Genomic DNA, 16404 nt, shown 5'->3' on the forward strand with positions numbered 1-16404 from the left:
CAAATCTATGATTCTTGCAGCATCAATCGCTCTAACTTTGGGTCGATTTGGTTCATCTAGATATGTAGGATAGGCTGCAGGATTTGGTATTCACATGTACCGGATACGATTATCGAGACATCTTTACCTCTGTATGTATGGAACGCGTTTCTGAGCTACGGAGGAAGACTGAATTTGGTTGCAGTACAACGCCAACACCTCGATTCTAATCCCCATTACTGTACTTGTTTTAGTTCGAATTCTACTTAGATTGAGTCCATGTAAGGGCCTGATTAGTTTCAGAACTGCGTCTAATGGCCACTAGCATAACGAGCAGTACATTGTTCTGCACTGCCAAAGAGTTCAGCTACATGTCAAGTATGCGAACTTACCATAAAGTCGAACCCGTAGATCTCCCATCAGAGGTTCCTAATTTCTGCACTAAATTCCCCCTGGCAGGCGCGCCTAGTTGGAGAACAATGGAACAGACGGGCTCCGCCGCGACGACGATTCCTCATCCGAGAGCGAAGGCCACCCTGGTTCTCGGAGCAGAATCCTTCGCGGTCAGCTCCGAGTCTGGTACACTGTCGGAGCAGCTGGCGGCGATGAGGGAGAAGAGCATGGTCATCCTCAAGGACTACATCACCAGGCACAACGCCCCGAACGACGTCCCCGATGAGTCCGTCGAGGGCTTGTCCGACGACGAGGGTGAGGCCCTCGCGAAAAACCCGCCCAAGAAATCTAAGAAGCAGAAATGATGGTACTAATTGTTTTATTTGTCGCATTTTTGTCATAGTCCCCTTGGGAGAACACCCTGTCTTGTCCATTGCTGGATTTTCCTTCTGACGCACATTGTTAGGCACTGTCTGCTTTGTGTAAAGAACTGCTATCTGATGATATGCGTAGGGGAAGTTAGCCCCTTGCTGTATGACTCAAATTTTAGATGTTTTGCTTTGAGGAGAATATATGAGATTTGGCAAAAGAGCTCTTTGCTGTCAATTGTCAATGGCAGGAAGGCACCAACCACTTGAAATCCAACAAGAAATAGGTCTTTTGATAGCGGTCAAAATTTACGTTTGTGTTTTAGTGTATTTTCTGTAGATTACATGCATCCAACTGTGGAAATGTCTTACGGCATGTATTCTGAAATGTTTAAGCTAGCGACTGCAGAATGATCCAATAGGTTCATGCTCGTTTCATGTTCTGTTAGATGTTGGACCGGCATCGTGAATTCTACCTGCGTGGTGTTACTGATTTCTATTGGGAAAAAGAGTGCTTCCGAATGTCGCTTGTGTAGATGACTAGGCCCTTTTGGTCATCATTCTCCAGTACATACTTGATGCAACCTGTAGACTTTAGATCCAACCCTTGATTCTTTTTTTCTTCATATTACCATGTAGTTATGTCATATGTGCTTTTGATGCTCAAGATCAACTAATTACCTCCAATTGGTGTAGGTGTTTGTGCTGAAAGATTGAACACTCCACCGTCGTCACAAATGACGCGGCTGGTGAAACTTTCCTCATTGCCACCATGAATCTGGGAGGGTGTGATGGGATTTAAGAGAGAGCCAACCTTCCTCCATTAAGATTTTATTGGCGTCTGCGAAAAAGATACAAGGAAGGACTGCAGCCTGATAGCTTCGTAACCAATTATTTGGTAGATGGATTGGTGTGGAATCAAGAGACAATTGTGAATTTTCAGAATTGAGTAACCATATAGTACATGAAGAAGGAAAACCCTATGCTACGCTAGAGTCTTATTGATTCTCCTTTGTTACTTCTCATTCACCAAGTCTCGGTTTATAAACCCTTTTCGAGCTGAAAATCTACAGCAACACGATTACTATAACTACAACACTATTCCAACAGTAACAAACTAAATCTAACAACTATATGAGAGACATATTTTTGTCGGGAATCGCTATTCCTTATTAGGCGCCGATCTAGACCGTCAATCTTATGAACTCATCGTCCTCCTCCGTTGATCGGTAATTGTCAAAACACAGTATGCGGCAAGACTAAACTTGAACAATATAACTTCGGAGTATCAGTCCTGCAATGTCTCACACCGCTGACAAGGTGGGAGAGGCTAGAGAGCTATCTGGTAGCAGTGTCTTACACAGAGTTGTAAAAACATTTTCTTTATCGAGGAAGGTTTAAGGAAAATAGACGTGTTTCTTTCTGTGATGATATCATCCCTTTTTCTCTTAATATAAGATGTTATTACAATTAATTATAGTCTATAATTGGTTGTAAACTTGTAGCATTTCATATTAGATACAGTAGATATTTTTTGTTAGGTGCACCTACAACTCTCGACCTAGATATTTAACAATCTAAAAGTGGATCTCAATTCATGCAAGTACACTAACATAACGAGTGATACATATTAATCATTATCTGCACAATATTTTTTACGTTAGGAGATTCAGCGAAATGAATGCTTTTAGTACAAGAAAATATAATTAAAGTTTGCATAACTTTTTCCGTGCAATATGGTTTAAATTTAAGAAAAATTCTAATAGTGATGATGAATGTAGGAATTGTTGCATAGAATATTATATATTAATATTTAATGACACATCATAAGGGACCAACTATGTTATATGTACAATAAAAATATACTCGTTAAAATTTATATTGAAAAAAAAAGTTACAAATAAGTAAAATAGTTTACTATAAATATAAACAAGGCATACTAAATATATTTTAGATTAGGGACGGCGCTCAAAAGTTTGACGGTGGTGCTCTTGACGGACAAGTCCCTGTACAAAGGTCTTTGTGGGGTTGTAGAACATGGCCATTGTGTCCTTGTGGTTACATGGTGGTTTTGCTGCCCATCAAAAACTGGTTGTTATGACAACATTCTTGATTGGCTTTTATGACAACATCTTAAACTAGCGTATTAGACTAGTTTGTAATTTCCCCAACTCAAGTTGGGAACATGGCCAACATTGAGCTTAGTTATGCTTTCTTTAAACTAGCTGTGACTCAAGTAAGGCATAGGGTTAAACCTAGCCTTAAAGAAGGCATGCAAGACTGGATTGATACTTTGTAATTTTCCTTTTGCTTGGGACCAGAACATTGTAAATATGTCTTCTTTTATATATAAAAAATGAAAATGGCGCAGTGGGGGCCTTCCCCACTGTCTTTGTCTTCAAAAAAAAAAAAGCGTATTAGACTAACATCTTAGACCAGCATCTAGCATATTCTTGGCTGTTTGGTAGCCTATAAATATGTATTCCCAACTTCTTAGGTTGACATGGCATTGTGTGAGAAATAAACTAGAAAATTTCCCCAACTCCTAGTGTCATTTTCTCCCTCGATGAGAGTAAGATTTTAGTAACTAAAAAGTGGTATCAGAGCCAAGTGAGCAACCCCGCACAGTCGAGCAGTACCTCGTCAGAAGTAGTCCTCTCTTCACGCAACAGCCCTCCAGCGGCGAGCCATGTTCACAGGCCACTCTCAGCACCCGGTTAACTCGAGCACGCAGCAACGACAGGAGGCTGAGCTCGTCGCGACAGAGGAGAGTGAGCGAGCAGCAGCAGCAAGGGCGTCGAGGATGCCAGCGGCAGAGCTAGCAGCAGCCAGAGCGGAGCTAGAAGCAACAGCGGCGGTGGATGCAACATGTGAGGCGACGCCAGAGGTCGAGATATTGCGCGACAACGCCAACAACTCCATTTGTACGGCAGCCCCGACGAAGACCGCGAGGACCGCTGGTTACAAATAAGTAAAAAAGATTACTATAAATATAAATAAGGCATACTAAATATAATCTATACTGGGACACCGAGCTCAAATGTTTATTAGTACTTAATATCTGAAAGAGATATGATATGCATGAGAAATCATATTTTTTCATCTAAAAAATTGACAATTAACTCAGAATGGGAGAATGTATATATCAACCCAATTACATGGACAAATTAATTGACTAATTGATAAATATATTTATTTTAAATGGAAAATTCATTTAATAATTTGTTACCAAAGTTTGAAAGGAACATCATGATTTATATTTAATTTGTTTTGTATAAATTTTGAAAAAAATATAGATTATGGATCTTTCTCACACCATAGGTGTTATAGTTCATGTATACTACCCGATTCTCGTCTCACGTGGAAGCAAATATTACACTACTAAATTCCGTAGACCATCTTAATATTGTCATTCATTTCATCAGTACAAAAAGTATTCTAATTGGTATTTCCATTGTACATTATCTTTGTTGGGTCGGATAACTTATGCTAAAAATCTGAAACTACAATACATTATTTCTTTCAAAATTGTGGCATTAAATAGGTGTAGTAGGTTAGTACGTTCTTTTTGAGGATAGGCTTAATGGAGTTTTTTTTTAGATCGACAATTTGAAGTTTTAAAAAATTCTGAAAAAATCTTATATGTAGACAGTGATGACTTCTGCCTATGTGCGAAAAAACAATACAAAATATTATGTATTCCAGGCTATGTAAAAAATACAATATTTCTAGATCTGAGGTTCTGAATGATGCAAAATTCGAAAATCGTTTAGAATCGTTAGTATTTACCATTTTTGTGTAGATCGGAATACAAATGATTTCACGTTGAGATTTTGCAGCGCTCGTACAATACGTCACTGTCAACATCTAGGATTCTCCGGGTTTGTTTGAAAATTCAAAATGTCACTTTCGAAACAAAAATATATATAAAAAAACTAGCTCTCGGGAGCATGTTCTCCAAAGTGATTTTTTTGTGTAAGTTCACTTTTGTTCCAGCTCCACCCCTCCTATATAGTCATGACTCATAAGCTTTTAGGGTGTGCGAATGTACAAACATGTCCATGCACGCACAAGGTGACATGTCATGGACTATTCTTTATTGTTGAGCTTTTATTTTCGTTTATTTTTGGAACATAAAAGTTTCATTTCTCTTTTTTGGGTTTCTATATTTTTGGCACATTCATAAGATTAAGATTGCATACATTCAAATTTGGGAATAGCTTACTTCTTGCTCTGAGATACCTAAAGTTCCATTATTTTTTTCCATCTTTCCTCTTAGTGTGGTACCACACTTGAAATCCAACAAGCAGCGTCTTGATGTAAATCAAAAACATTGTGATTCAGTGTATTTTACATCTCTGTACATCACACACATCTAATTATGCTAAAATGCTTTCAACATTAAATATGTATTTTCTTAGGTTCCTTAAACATAGAAAAAAGAGTGCTAAAACTACATTTCCAAATCTTGTCAAAATTCTTGAAGCTTCTCTCTCGTGGCCTCCTTGTGTAGTCCTAATCTCTCGTCGAACATGCTAAAAAGCTTCACAACCTGTCCGTCAGTTTGGTCACTCACTCCAAGATGGCATGAGTCTGGATACATCCAGGCAAAACATATCATATCCTGAGCAGCATTTTGTGTATTCTCCATTCGCGTTAATCAGAAAATTGAGCAACACCATCACTATCTTGGCCATCACTTGTCGGTGTAACACGACGCAGTTCATCAAGTACCTCGGTAAAATCATCTGGAGGGGGGCACGAGAATTCAAGTGCCTTTCCAGAATGAGGATGCTTGAAGCTGAAAAAAAAATGACCAAAGTCAAATGCATGAAAAATGTCCTAAAAAGGAAATGAGACAAAACAATGTTAGTAAGATGCTCAAACTTGGATAATACCTACCCAAGCAATGCAGCATGGAGACATGGCCTGTCTATCTTTGATATCAGACTTGAAAGATCAGCATGATATTTTGAAGGAGTTTTGGGTCTCAGAAGTGACAATGCCATGCTTTTCGTACCTCCATATGTTTCATCACCAAGTAGGGGGTTCCCTAGATATTTTGCATGTGCTCGGATCTGAAAGCAATAGGCACAGGTTCATTAGCAAGATAAAAGAAATGGTTGTATCTGAGTATCATTTCCCAACGGTGAGATGTACACGGTATACAATTCAAAATTCCAACTGTTGCTTAGAATGCTTTCTAAGCCACAACAAATATTGTAATTGTGATGCCCCTTCTTAGAATACGAGACTATCATGTAACGTAATCACCTGGTGAGTGCGCCCTGTCTCCAATCTCCACTCTACAAGTGCAGATCCACCACCACAAAATACCTCTCTTACTTTATACCTGTAGAATTTCTTGAAATAACAGAGAAATAAATTTCTGGTCTTGACAAACTACCTAAGCAACCAAGCATGAAACATTTAAAGTTGCATAAACAATAATTGCAACATAAATAAGGGTGGTATTTATGTGGAGACATTCTACTCTTGTGAGCAAGATATGTATAATTACAGGAACCAAGAAGTATCAACTTTGTAATTCTATTCCAGCACAACTAATGGTAGGCTCCAGGAGTAAGTAGTGATGTCAGGAAATGGAATGTTCAGGTCAAAGTAGTCAAAGGCAAGGAATTAAGTTATTTCATATTTACACTAGTCAGCATAATTATGTACGCAACATGAACAATTTGTTCATTCGCGCGCATACAAAAATGACACAGGCTGTTTCATCTAGAAGAACTTGGCTTTAGGGACAACAGAACATTTCATCTAGAAGAACTTGGCGTTTAAACAGAAACTGCGGAGTATTTATTAGAAACGTTATTTTTAGTATATATGTGTTACCAAGCAATTTGTTTAATACAAACAGCTTTGGAGAAGCAGCATCATATATTCAACCACAAAAGAAAAGGCACAAGTCAAAAGCATGAATCACCTACTAGCAGCATCCTTTGCATATCTGTGGCCTGATCCAGGAGCAGCAACCATACGTATCCGGTTGTTTGGATCACGGGATATAGGCACTTCAATTCTCGCAGAATATGGACTAGGTAAACCACAAGTAAGACTGAGGTATACCCTGCTTATTGTATGTAGCTTGAATTGTTCTGCTAATTGGGCATGAGAATGCTCATCCTGTCAACAAGGTGATTCCAAAGTGAGTCTGTAAACTAACTTGTACAAAATAAAAGAGATCAAAGTTAATCTGGTAAATATTTGCAATTCCATCAATAGAGATCAAGTGGCAAGGGAAGATATTAGTGTTTTGTGGGATAGGACAAACTGGGCAGTACCTTAGCTACAACAAGCAGTCCACTTGTCCCTTTATCAAGCCTATGCACGATACCAGGGCGCACAATAGCTTCACGAACCTCTGAACTTACGTCATCAATAGTAAATTGGTCAACATCAAATACGTCAACATCATCGTCCGAAGATTCAGGGCACTCATCATCAATGGAGTTACGTGCTAAACAGGTAAAAGTTGAAATCTTGCAGTGGTGAAGAATAGCATTGACTAAGGTGCCATTTGCATTCCCTGGTGCTGGGTGAACAACCTAAAAGTAAAAACACATCGAATGCCAGAATAATTATCGCCACTGTCAGTAGAAAACTTGAAGTAAGAGTATAAGAAGCTAAATACTATTAGCATGAAAAAGTATTTGGGGGAAAAGGTTGTTGATAGGACAATACAACCAATATCTAAATTCGAATATTTATTTAACAAGCCTCAAAATTTGAAGTAGAACAAGAGATGCCTCATTTCCCACTGAATTTGCAGATAGCCAGAGACTTCTTGTCAGCTACATGTGTGGTTATCCACTGGATGTTTTTAATCATTTTGTTTAGCTAGATAACCTCATTGGACTCATATGTCTCATGCAAAGTCCAGCTATGCAGAAAAGAGGATGCTCAAACTAATGTACATAAAACCTTAAGCGGGACATTCCTAAGAACAAGGTAAATCTTACTATCCCATATCAGTGAAAAAAGATGGTGCATACCATATGAGCCGGTTTGTTAACGACAAGAAGGTGCTCATCCTCGTAAACAATGTCCAGCGGAATGTCCTCCGCTTCTGCCTTCAGTGGTGTTAGGTCCGACACTGTGCAGCTGACCGTGTCCCCTCCCTTCACCGTATGCGAAACCTACAAAGCACATCGCAGCGCAAACCAGCATAAGAACAGTAGCAAATGAGGAGAGGCTTACTAGCATTCGACATTTGTACCGGAACTAGCACTAATCATGATGTCATATGTGTGCGTCTGTTATGAATCAGTACCATCCTATGATATCTTCAGATGTTTAGCATGAATTAGGTTCGCACTTCTTTTTGGTACAGAGGCGTTCTAGTTCAAGCTAACTAACAAGTGTACAATGCTTAAGAAGGTTCCTAATTTGATTGTCGCAATGACAGAAAGATTTACAGGAAGTGGGGAAATGGCAACACCTTAGAGACGGGGCGGCCATTGACGGCGACGAGGCCGGCGCGGATGCTGGCCTGCACGCGCGCGCGGCTGACGCCCCCGCCGCCCAGCCGCGCGGAGATCCACGCGTCCACCCGCGACCTACCCTCCCCGGCCGGCACGGCCTCCTCCAGGCGCGTCCCGGCGTGGCCTCCCCTCCGGCTTGGCGGCGGCGGCGCCGGCGCAGGCTCCGCAACCACGTCTGAGTAGATGCATCTCCTATGAGAGGCCTGGAGGGAATGGATACAGTTCTTGCTGCGGCGGAGGAGGGTGGAGAGCGTGGTGGCGATGGCCGGCGGCGGAGCCGCCGTCACTGCGGCTGCCATGCTCGCTCGGGGGTTGGGTCCGTGGCGACGACTGAAGTGGACTTTATTTTTTGAGAATTAATGACGGATGTGGATAAAGCAAGGGGATAACGTTTGGGTAATTTGGGCCTTTGTATGGAGCCCCAATCTTTGTTTAGGCCCAACTTCAGTTTTGTTGTAGGTTGGGTATGTCCCTCTTCTATGATTTTTTCCATCCTCTTATCATTTGATTTGAGTTTGGGGCCTCTCCACCTCCTTCATAGATTGTTCTCCTCTCTTCTGTCCGGTCTTGCCGGTGTTGGGAGGGACGGAAAATCTGATCTATATGTGGACTTTTTAATTAAAGTAAGGTTTTCAATAAATTATGTGAGGTTTTGATAGTCGTCTTCCTTTTGGCGCCTGCCTTAATGAAGATAGCATCGTATACATAAGTGATATTTAGCTCTTCGTTGGACGAGATCTCCTTCTCCAAATCAATGGTGGTGTTGGAAGATTAAATTTTCTCTAAGATGGGAACTTCAATTTGTTAGATTTTGTTTCAATCTTTTCTCATGGTTCAAGCGAGGACGAGTCTCCGTTCAATATTTACCCCGGCTGGTACATCCTTGACAACGGTGATTTATACTCTAGGCTCTCCAGCGATGTCGATCAAACTGTTCGGTTTGTTTTTTCCTGACATGCTAGTGTTGGTATTCTTTACCGATTTTGATTGGCTACTTTAATGGTTACCCGCGTGGTGTTGTTATTACAGCTCAAGTTAAATTATTGGAGAACGTTCGTTGGTATTCACAAGATTGTGGTTTGATATCTATGTTCAGCTACCTTCAAAAGATACAATATTATGTTATAGAACAAGAAAGAATTTGATCAGACCTTGAAGATTTTCTAGGTACTTACAGACTATTTTGTAACCGCTGGAGATAGCTCATCTATCTCTACTATGTACTATTTACAACTATAAATATATATAAAGGTATTGATTGTAAAAAATCTCGTTTGCTCCAATCACTTTTGTCTATTCTACCGTTTGCTTAAAAAGAAATTGCATACTTTTGTTTCTAGTTTTAAACCACGATGAAGAAGCTGAAAATAGCTTAAATTTGTTTCAGCGGGGGAATGACTCAATCTTTCGGCAACAATAAGTACGCAATTTGATTTTGTGTGCGGAAGACACCGTGGTGGTGATGACCTGATCGTAAAGTCTTTTGAGCATAGTTCTCTAAATGTCACCCCGTGAAATTGAATTTTTTTGCAGTAATTCATCGAGGTCCGAAGGCACTCTATTAATACGCAGAACTTTGAAAACTTGTCGCAGCCAATTCATTTTCAGTTTCGTGCATCTCATTCATTCACACACAAAAAGTGTCAAGAATTCTTCAATTACATGAGAATTGGCAAGATGGAACAAGTCACTGTAGGCGCAACATTTTTTCTACATGCCCTGCCCAAACAGTTAGTTAGGGAATAGGGACCTCACTCGACCAACCCAATTGACCCTACGCTACTTCCCTCCGATGTACCTAGTTGAATAAGTTGAGTGTGCACATGATTAATTAATTTCATGTGAGCGACCTTCCATGTTTCATCTTCACAATCGATCTAAAGGAAGATTGCATCGCATGTGATCTTCACACATACGTGTCCAATTCAAGCACCACTCCACTTAATTTCATCTCACGGGTTGATGGCCGATCGGGTAGGTCACCAACTCGATCCAGGAAGCATTTATCCATGAAGCATGAAGTGGTGTATTTCCTTCGTGGAAATCATACTACTAACATGCGGTTAGCTGAAGATATTTTAGCTTGCAGTTAACGAACTATGTGAGCAGGGAAAAGTATCAAGATGATGGGCAGCCATGCGATGCAGGCCCTCCTATTTATAACGGGTCGTAAAACACGGAAAATTATAGACGACGGTGATTTGATTGCATATGGGATGTCACATAACACAATATATTACGATGGTGATATTTTAGGGACCCATCAGTCTATTGCCAAAGTTAAGGTGATACGAGTGCAGACATTTGGAGCTCAGGCTCTAGTGAGCCCAATTTTCGGCAAATAATAATTTAAAATTACATTTAAATGATATACCAGTAATTCTGAAAATAATTGTACATGTATATATTTAAGTGTATTTTTTTGCCTAAATTGTTTTAACATGTGAACAACATTAAAAAGATAAATATGTGGATTTTAAAGCAAAAAAAGAGGATATCCACTGTGTTGCTTGTATATTTCTTGCATTCACATATGAATTACGTATTACATAAGATTACACGTACACATATCCATGTGAAATTGTGCTGAGATGTTTTTGGAAACTTTTCTGTTTTTCAAATTTTAGGCTTTTTGCTCGAGCTCGCCTTTTCATTTTTGCACGATCGTCATGTAACTACCATCTACTGATCGTTGAACAATAGATGAGACACACATGCTCGATTAACCTGACATCAGATTTTTTTTTGTATGTGACCTGGCCAGGTAGGTCACCAACTCGATCAAAGAAGCATTTATCCATGAATCATAAAGTGTTTCCTTATTCTTTTTGGAAATCATGCTGCCACAGTGTTTTGATGTAGAGATATGGTTGCTTTTGTAGATATTTTTAGCTTGGAACGAAATTTATGTGCAGACAAAAAACATAAGATCAGATGAATGGGCACAATCATCACTACAAGAGATCTGATATACTGTGACGAGCTCAAGACGTCACGCAATAGCAATAAACGTCACGGAAGACCCCTCTGTGACGTAGTTTGAGCGTCACAAGCATCGCACGGAATCCCCGTCACAGATTACTCCCTTGTGACGCGGCGCGCAAGAAAACGTTATAGAGTATGGATGATGTTATGTATGATGTCAGCTCCTAGGAGACGATCACATGGCTAGGAAAAGTCACGGATTGGTGTCACGGATATGAATGATGTCATATATAATGCCATTTATTTAATTTATAAAAATCCTAATATTTTTTGAATTTTTAATTTTCAGTTTTTTAATATTTCTGATTTTTTATTTTCAATTTTTTATTTTTCAATTTTTCTCTAAAAATAAATATTTATTTCGTTCATAATTATTTTACCTTTTTGTAGCTATTATTTTTTAATAATTATTTTTGTATGTAATATTATTTCATTTTTATTTAATTGTTTAATTATTCCTTGCACTAAATTCTAAATTTAATATAGACCAGATTGTCAATAAAAATTAATTTCAAATTCATACGAAAACATATACTCAATTGCCATCAAAATCACAATATATATCTAACTCACGAAAGAATATCATCATACATAACCAAATAAGTTGCACGATAGAATTAACATAACTTTTAACATAATATAAAACAAGCAAACTAAGTTAATACTAGAATATGAGGAAAACTTCTCCGGTATGTGGCTCCTGCATTCTTGAGACCGCATTACTCTCCACTCATAGGCACCAACTGGACCAGGGCATCTAAATGCAGTCTTGTTAATATCTTCTTCGGCGATTGGCACCTGGTTATATCCTGAGTGGGCATCCAAGAGGCTCCCCTTTTTTTGCGAATCCCTGTTTGTATCCTTTGAGCACACGCCTATTAAGTAGCGATCAAATCAAGGAAATCGATCAAACGATCCCAATACCGTGAAAGAGAAACTTCCCAGATCCAGGGAAGCTTATTATAAAGGGCTTCGACAAGGGGTTTTCTTCGTTCTTTGAGCAAAAAGATAAAGATCGGATAGATTCGAACCGCAATTGCAAGGGTAATAACTACTATGCCAGCCCAAATCATGATCTTCACCAACTTGGATTTGGTTCTCTCGCGAAAATCGCGAGCTGCAGAGATGAGAACCATGAAAAGCAAGATCCCGAATAAGAAAATAGAAACCGAGGAAACCACAAGAGTGAAGACTAAAGTCGACTATCGGATTTGAACCGATGACTCTCGCATTACAAATGCGATGCTCTAACCTCTGAGCTAAGTGGGCTTACATAGCAGAAATAGTGTAACAAATAGAAATAGGTATAGTATAGGAAATCCGTAAAATCTCAGATCTTATTTATTAATCTTAGCTATTAACTAGTTCAAAATTTAAAGTTCGACTTATACTTAATAATACTTATAAAAAAATACTAAAACCTCTTACAGATAAAGTTAGCTTGATATGCTTAAGTAGAAGATATCTTTAAATAAAATTATAGAATTTATTGAAGCGATAGAGTTTTCTTTATATAAGAATTAGATCTACACCATATTTAAATAGAATGGAAATAAAAAAAGAAGGGAGTCGGGATTCCATTGGATGCAATGCATCTTTAAAGAAGATGCAGCACAGAGCAAACAAAGGCTAAACTAAGCGCTTTTGTTTGAACAAAACGGATTCTTGTTTCACCAAGGAAAAGAGATAAGTTCGGGATAAATTGACAATGCTGTCCACATTAATGGGAGTACATTATGTTTGCATTGATTTTTGCAGCCTTAATGCTTTTTGCTGGTTGGTTCCATTATCACAAAGCCGCTCCCAAATTGGCCTGGTTCCAAGATGTAGAATCCATGTTGAATCACCACTTAGCGGGATTATTAGGACTTGGGTCTCTTTCTTGGGCGGGACACCAAATCCATGTATCTTTACCAATTAACCAATTTCTTGACGCCGGGGTTGATCCTAAAGAGATACCACTTCAAGGGAGGCCAAGCTACACGTAGCCCTTTATTTGCGAACACTTAGAACACGTGGCCCTCTCCTTTGTGTTGTTTAACTATTTCTCCTCTCTTCAGCGTGGATGATGTCCTTGACCTCCAGATCCTTATTGGTACCCCATGGTAAAAAGGAAGGCGCTTGAGGAGTTGTACCGCTTTAGAACTTCAGCCACAGTTTGTCTACGAGATACGGGGTGCTCCTCTTCTGAAGCGGTCTGTAGGAAAAAAAGAATCTATGGTCAACTTAGATAAAGGTGATACGCTTCAATTAAAGTGACAAAAGCATAGTGTAAATATGTACTAAATATATAATTGCCGTTCATGAAGTAAATAACCAACAACAAGTAGTTATCAAGTAGCTCCACTAGAACAGAAACAACCAGCCGTAGCAAGCAGCAAGCAACACAGAAACAACAAGCGGCACGGCAAGCAGCTAGCAGCATATATCAAGCAACGATAAATACAGCCAATGACAACAGTTATTCAAGTAACCAAAGTTAGAGAGAAATCTTACATAGGATTCAAGGGCAGCAGCATTCATGCATCCCGTCTTTCTATTGTTATGGGTCTATTTGGAAAACCCAATGGGACTAGGGTCCTCATTGTTGGACTTGCCTTTTTCCACAAGATATAGGAATTCATATAATTAGTACTTCTACCAAACTTTGCTAAACTATAGCCAGCATTTCTTAATGAAATTGGGGATTGTGTAACCCCAATACCCCATTCCTCCAAACGAAAACAGTAATACATAATAAAACTAGGGATCGTGTGAGTAATTATATTGTTCAGACTAGCACTAATGAGGCCAGTTAACTACCTATAAGACAACCATGTTTTCCCGTTCATTACCAATGCCACTTTTTTCCTATTGGGACAGAACACTTGATCCAGCACAAGTAATGAGTTGCGTTGGACATGGAACTACAATGAGCTTGGCAGAATACTTACAAGTTGGTGGAAATACGCAGGACTAGACACGCTTTCTTCTTTGTGGCTTTGTAGAAGCTTTCTTTGGCCGATTCAAACAAGTTGGGAAAAAACTAGGCGGTGAATCAACATTGACTCCTACATGGTCTTCATAAGTTGAACTCTACATCTACTACTAAGACAGAAAAATAGCAAGCATGTTTTTTTTCGATAAAGGAGCATAGCTCCAGCCTCTGCATCAATAGATGCACACGGCTTGCTTTATTAAAAACGAAGTATCAAGTTGTTTGACACGAGAAAAACGTACGACACGACTCCCGCGAGTAGGGCGGAAGGGCGTGGTTTCTCTCATGCGCGCCGGGATCGGTAAATGAAAGAAAGACGTGGGCGTGCCAGTGTATAACGATACACAAAGAAACAAAAGAAATGCGGGAACAGTATTTCATTAATCATATAGATAACAAATACAATTCCCGTGTGTTGCGCTCCGTGGCCTACTAGCGCGGCCAGCCTGACTAGGGCGATTGCAGTCTCCTGATTCCCGGGGCCTCGGGAGGCTCCCGGTTAATTACTCCCGCGGGTTACGCCGCGAGACACCTCCGATTAAGCCGTGTGGTCGTCTTCGTCGTCTTCGCTTCACGTCCTGCATGCATGATGGTGGTGAAGATGTGTGTGGGCAGCGGCAGAGCCCGTGTCCTCATCGGTACACGCGCCGCTGTAAGCGTGGCCTGTGCTGCGGCCTCGCCCGCCCTCGCCGTCGCGCCTCGTCGGTCTTAAGCGGCGATGATGAGTGTTGTTGAAGTAGCAAGATGCAGTCCGGTTAGCTAGGACTTCTTAACGACTTAGCGGCATCGTCGGGGTGTGCAAGTGACATAGGCATCCCAAATGGGCCTGCCGAAGATAGTACCAGGAGTTTACTGAAGGCCCACTATCCGAAGAATAAGAAGATTCGGGAGTCCAAGATATATTAAGGAAAGCTAGAATTGTAATAGGAAGTGTTATTTGTAATCTGGCGGGGTGAGTTAGAAACCGTCCCGGACTACGTAACTTGTACAAAACGAAAACCCTCGGCTCCACCTCCTATATAAGGGGGAGTCGAGGGACAAAGAGAGGATCGAATCTATCGTCAACATAACCATAGTTTTCATAATCGTCGAGTACTTTCCGCCTAAACCTTCGAGATCTACTTGCCCTCTACTTCTAGCAAAACCCTAGTCTACAATCTGTAGGCATTGACAAGTTAATCCTTTGTCAATTGGCGCCGTCTGTGGGAATTAGAGGTTGCAAGGAGCTGATCTCGATGGCACGTTCAAGATCTTCGACATCGTCAACAGCAAGCAACGCGATGGATCGAGGTAACAAGGAAAAAACTGATCTATTCAATTTTATTCCTCACCCGCCCTCCCGTATGGATGCATGTGCCTATCTGGAGGAGCCCATCATCATGACGTTCGGAGAATTCCGATTTGGCGTCAACAAGGAAGGATCCTACCGTCTCGAAGTTCCGATCTCGTCGGAATTTTCAGCGATCGATTCTAACTTTTCGTCGAGTGACGAGGAGTTTTCGTCGCCATACTTCGTCGACAACAAGGCAAGCGGAAAGCTCGCCAAGATCGTCAGCAACACATCCTTCGAGTCGTCTGCGGACTCCTTTATAAGCAGCGACTCCGACAAGCGTCGACAGACTTCAACTTCATCGACAAGTCCGTCGCCATCGGAAAGGTCTTCACCACTCTATATGATGGTGTCACCAATCCTGATAAAAATCAATGCGCAAAATATCATCGGATCTATGTGGTAGAAGGGGCAGGCACATCGAACCGCAAACGTCGGAGGCTTTCGACGAATTGGGAAATCCATACGTCGATCCCGCTGATCTCGGACATGGCTTAGGCACTAAATATCCCGGATCCTCAACTCGCGCAAGGGTACGGCTCCCGCAAGAAGCGTGGGATAGGGCTGCGAAAGCCATGGATGGTTCAGAACCTATGACCACCACCGCTACTCGTACAAGAACTTCAAGCATATCAATATAGACTTGCTCGAGTAAGCGGAGAGTTAGAAAAACGAGACAGCATCCCTGAATAGGAGGAAAGAAGCAGCCTCGCACAAGCAGACGCCGAGCAGAGTTAAGTCGCCTTTCAGGAACTACGGGAGATAGTCACAGAGAAGCTCGGAGGAGAGCAATGTCTCGGCTGCAAAACATACCCGAGGCAGAAAGAGGAAGTATAATCCAAAATCTCGACATGTCCTTTATGTCGATCG

The 16404-nt window shown here is 40.6% G+C and overlaps 2 protein-coding genes and 1 non-coding gene across 3 annotated transcripts; 1 reads left to right on the forward strand and 2 right to left on the reverse strand.

Annotated features, from left to right (window-relative positions):
- Positions 1 to 458: 458 nt before the first annotated feature.
- LOC124684604 lies at positions 459 to 932 on the forward strand. The gene has a single exon (XM_047218881.1). It carries the CDS (start codon positions 459 to 461, stop codon positions 735 to 737), a length of 279 nt encoding a protein of 92 aa, XP_047074837.1. The 3' UTR covers positions 738 to 932.
- Positions 933 to 5032: 4100 nt separating this feature from the next.
- Positions 5033 to 8563, reverse strand: LOC124701762 (RNA pseudouridine synthase 2, chloroplastic-like). The gene is made up of 7 exons (XM_047233865.1): positions 8200 to 8563; positions 7754 to 7897; positions 7043 to 7306; positions 6685 to 6884; positions 6015 to 6093; positions 5643 to 5818; positions 5033 to 5541 (listed from the first exon to the last, which is right to left on the reverse strand). Exons 1-7 carry the CDS (start codon positions 8539 to 8541, stop codon positions 5397 to 5399), a joined length of 1350 nt encoding a protein of 449 aa, XP_047089821.1. The 5' UTR covers positions 8542 to 8563; the 3' UTR covers positions 5033 to 5396.
- Positions 8564 to 12423: 3860 nt separating this feature from the next.
- On the reverse strand, positions 12424 to 12496 carry TRNAT-UGU. Its single transcript has one exon. It is a non-coding gene; the product is annotated as a tRNA-Thr (tRNA).
- Between the last annotated feature and the right edge of the window lie 3908 nt (positions 12497 to 16404).

Source organism: Lolium rigidum, chromosome 1 (genome assembly GCF_022539505.1).
Source record: "Lolium rigidum isolate FL_2022 chromosome 1, APGP_CSIRO_Lrig_0.1, whole genome shotgun sequence".
Taxonomy (NCBI): domain Eukaryota; kingdom Viridiplantae; phylum Streptophyta; class Magnoliopsida; order Poales; family Poaceae; genus Lolium; species Lolium rigidum.

Excerpts from the sequence above, each read along its gene's own strand:
- LOC124701762 (XM_047233865.1), bottom strand. The coding sequence starts at position 8,541 with ATGGCAGCCGCAGTGACGGCGGCTCCGCCGCCGGCCATCGCCACCACG. Across the intron at positions 6,885-7,042 it reads GACTGCTTGTTGTAGCTAAG|GATGAGCATTCTCATGCCCA; the intron begins GTACTGCCCAGT and ends CCTTGTTGACAG. Across the intron at positions 6,094-6,684 it reads GCAAAGGATGCTGCTAGTAG|GTATAAAGTAAGAGAGGTAT; the intron begins GTGATTCATGCT and ends GAAATTCTACAG.
- LOC124684604 (XM_047218881.1), top strand. The coding sequence starts at position 459 with ATGGAACAGACGGGCTCCGCCGCGACGACGATTCCTCATCCGAGAGCG.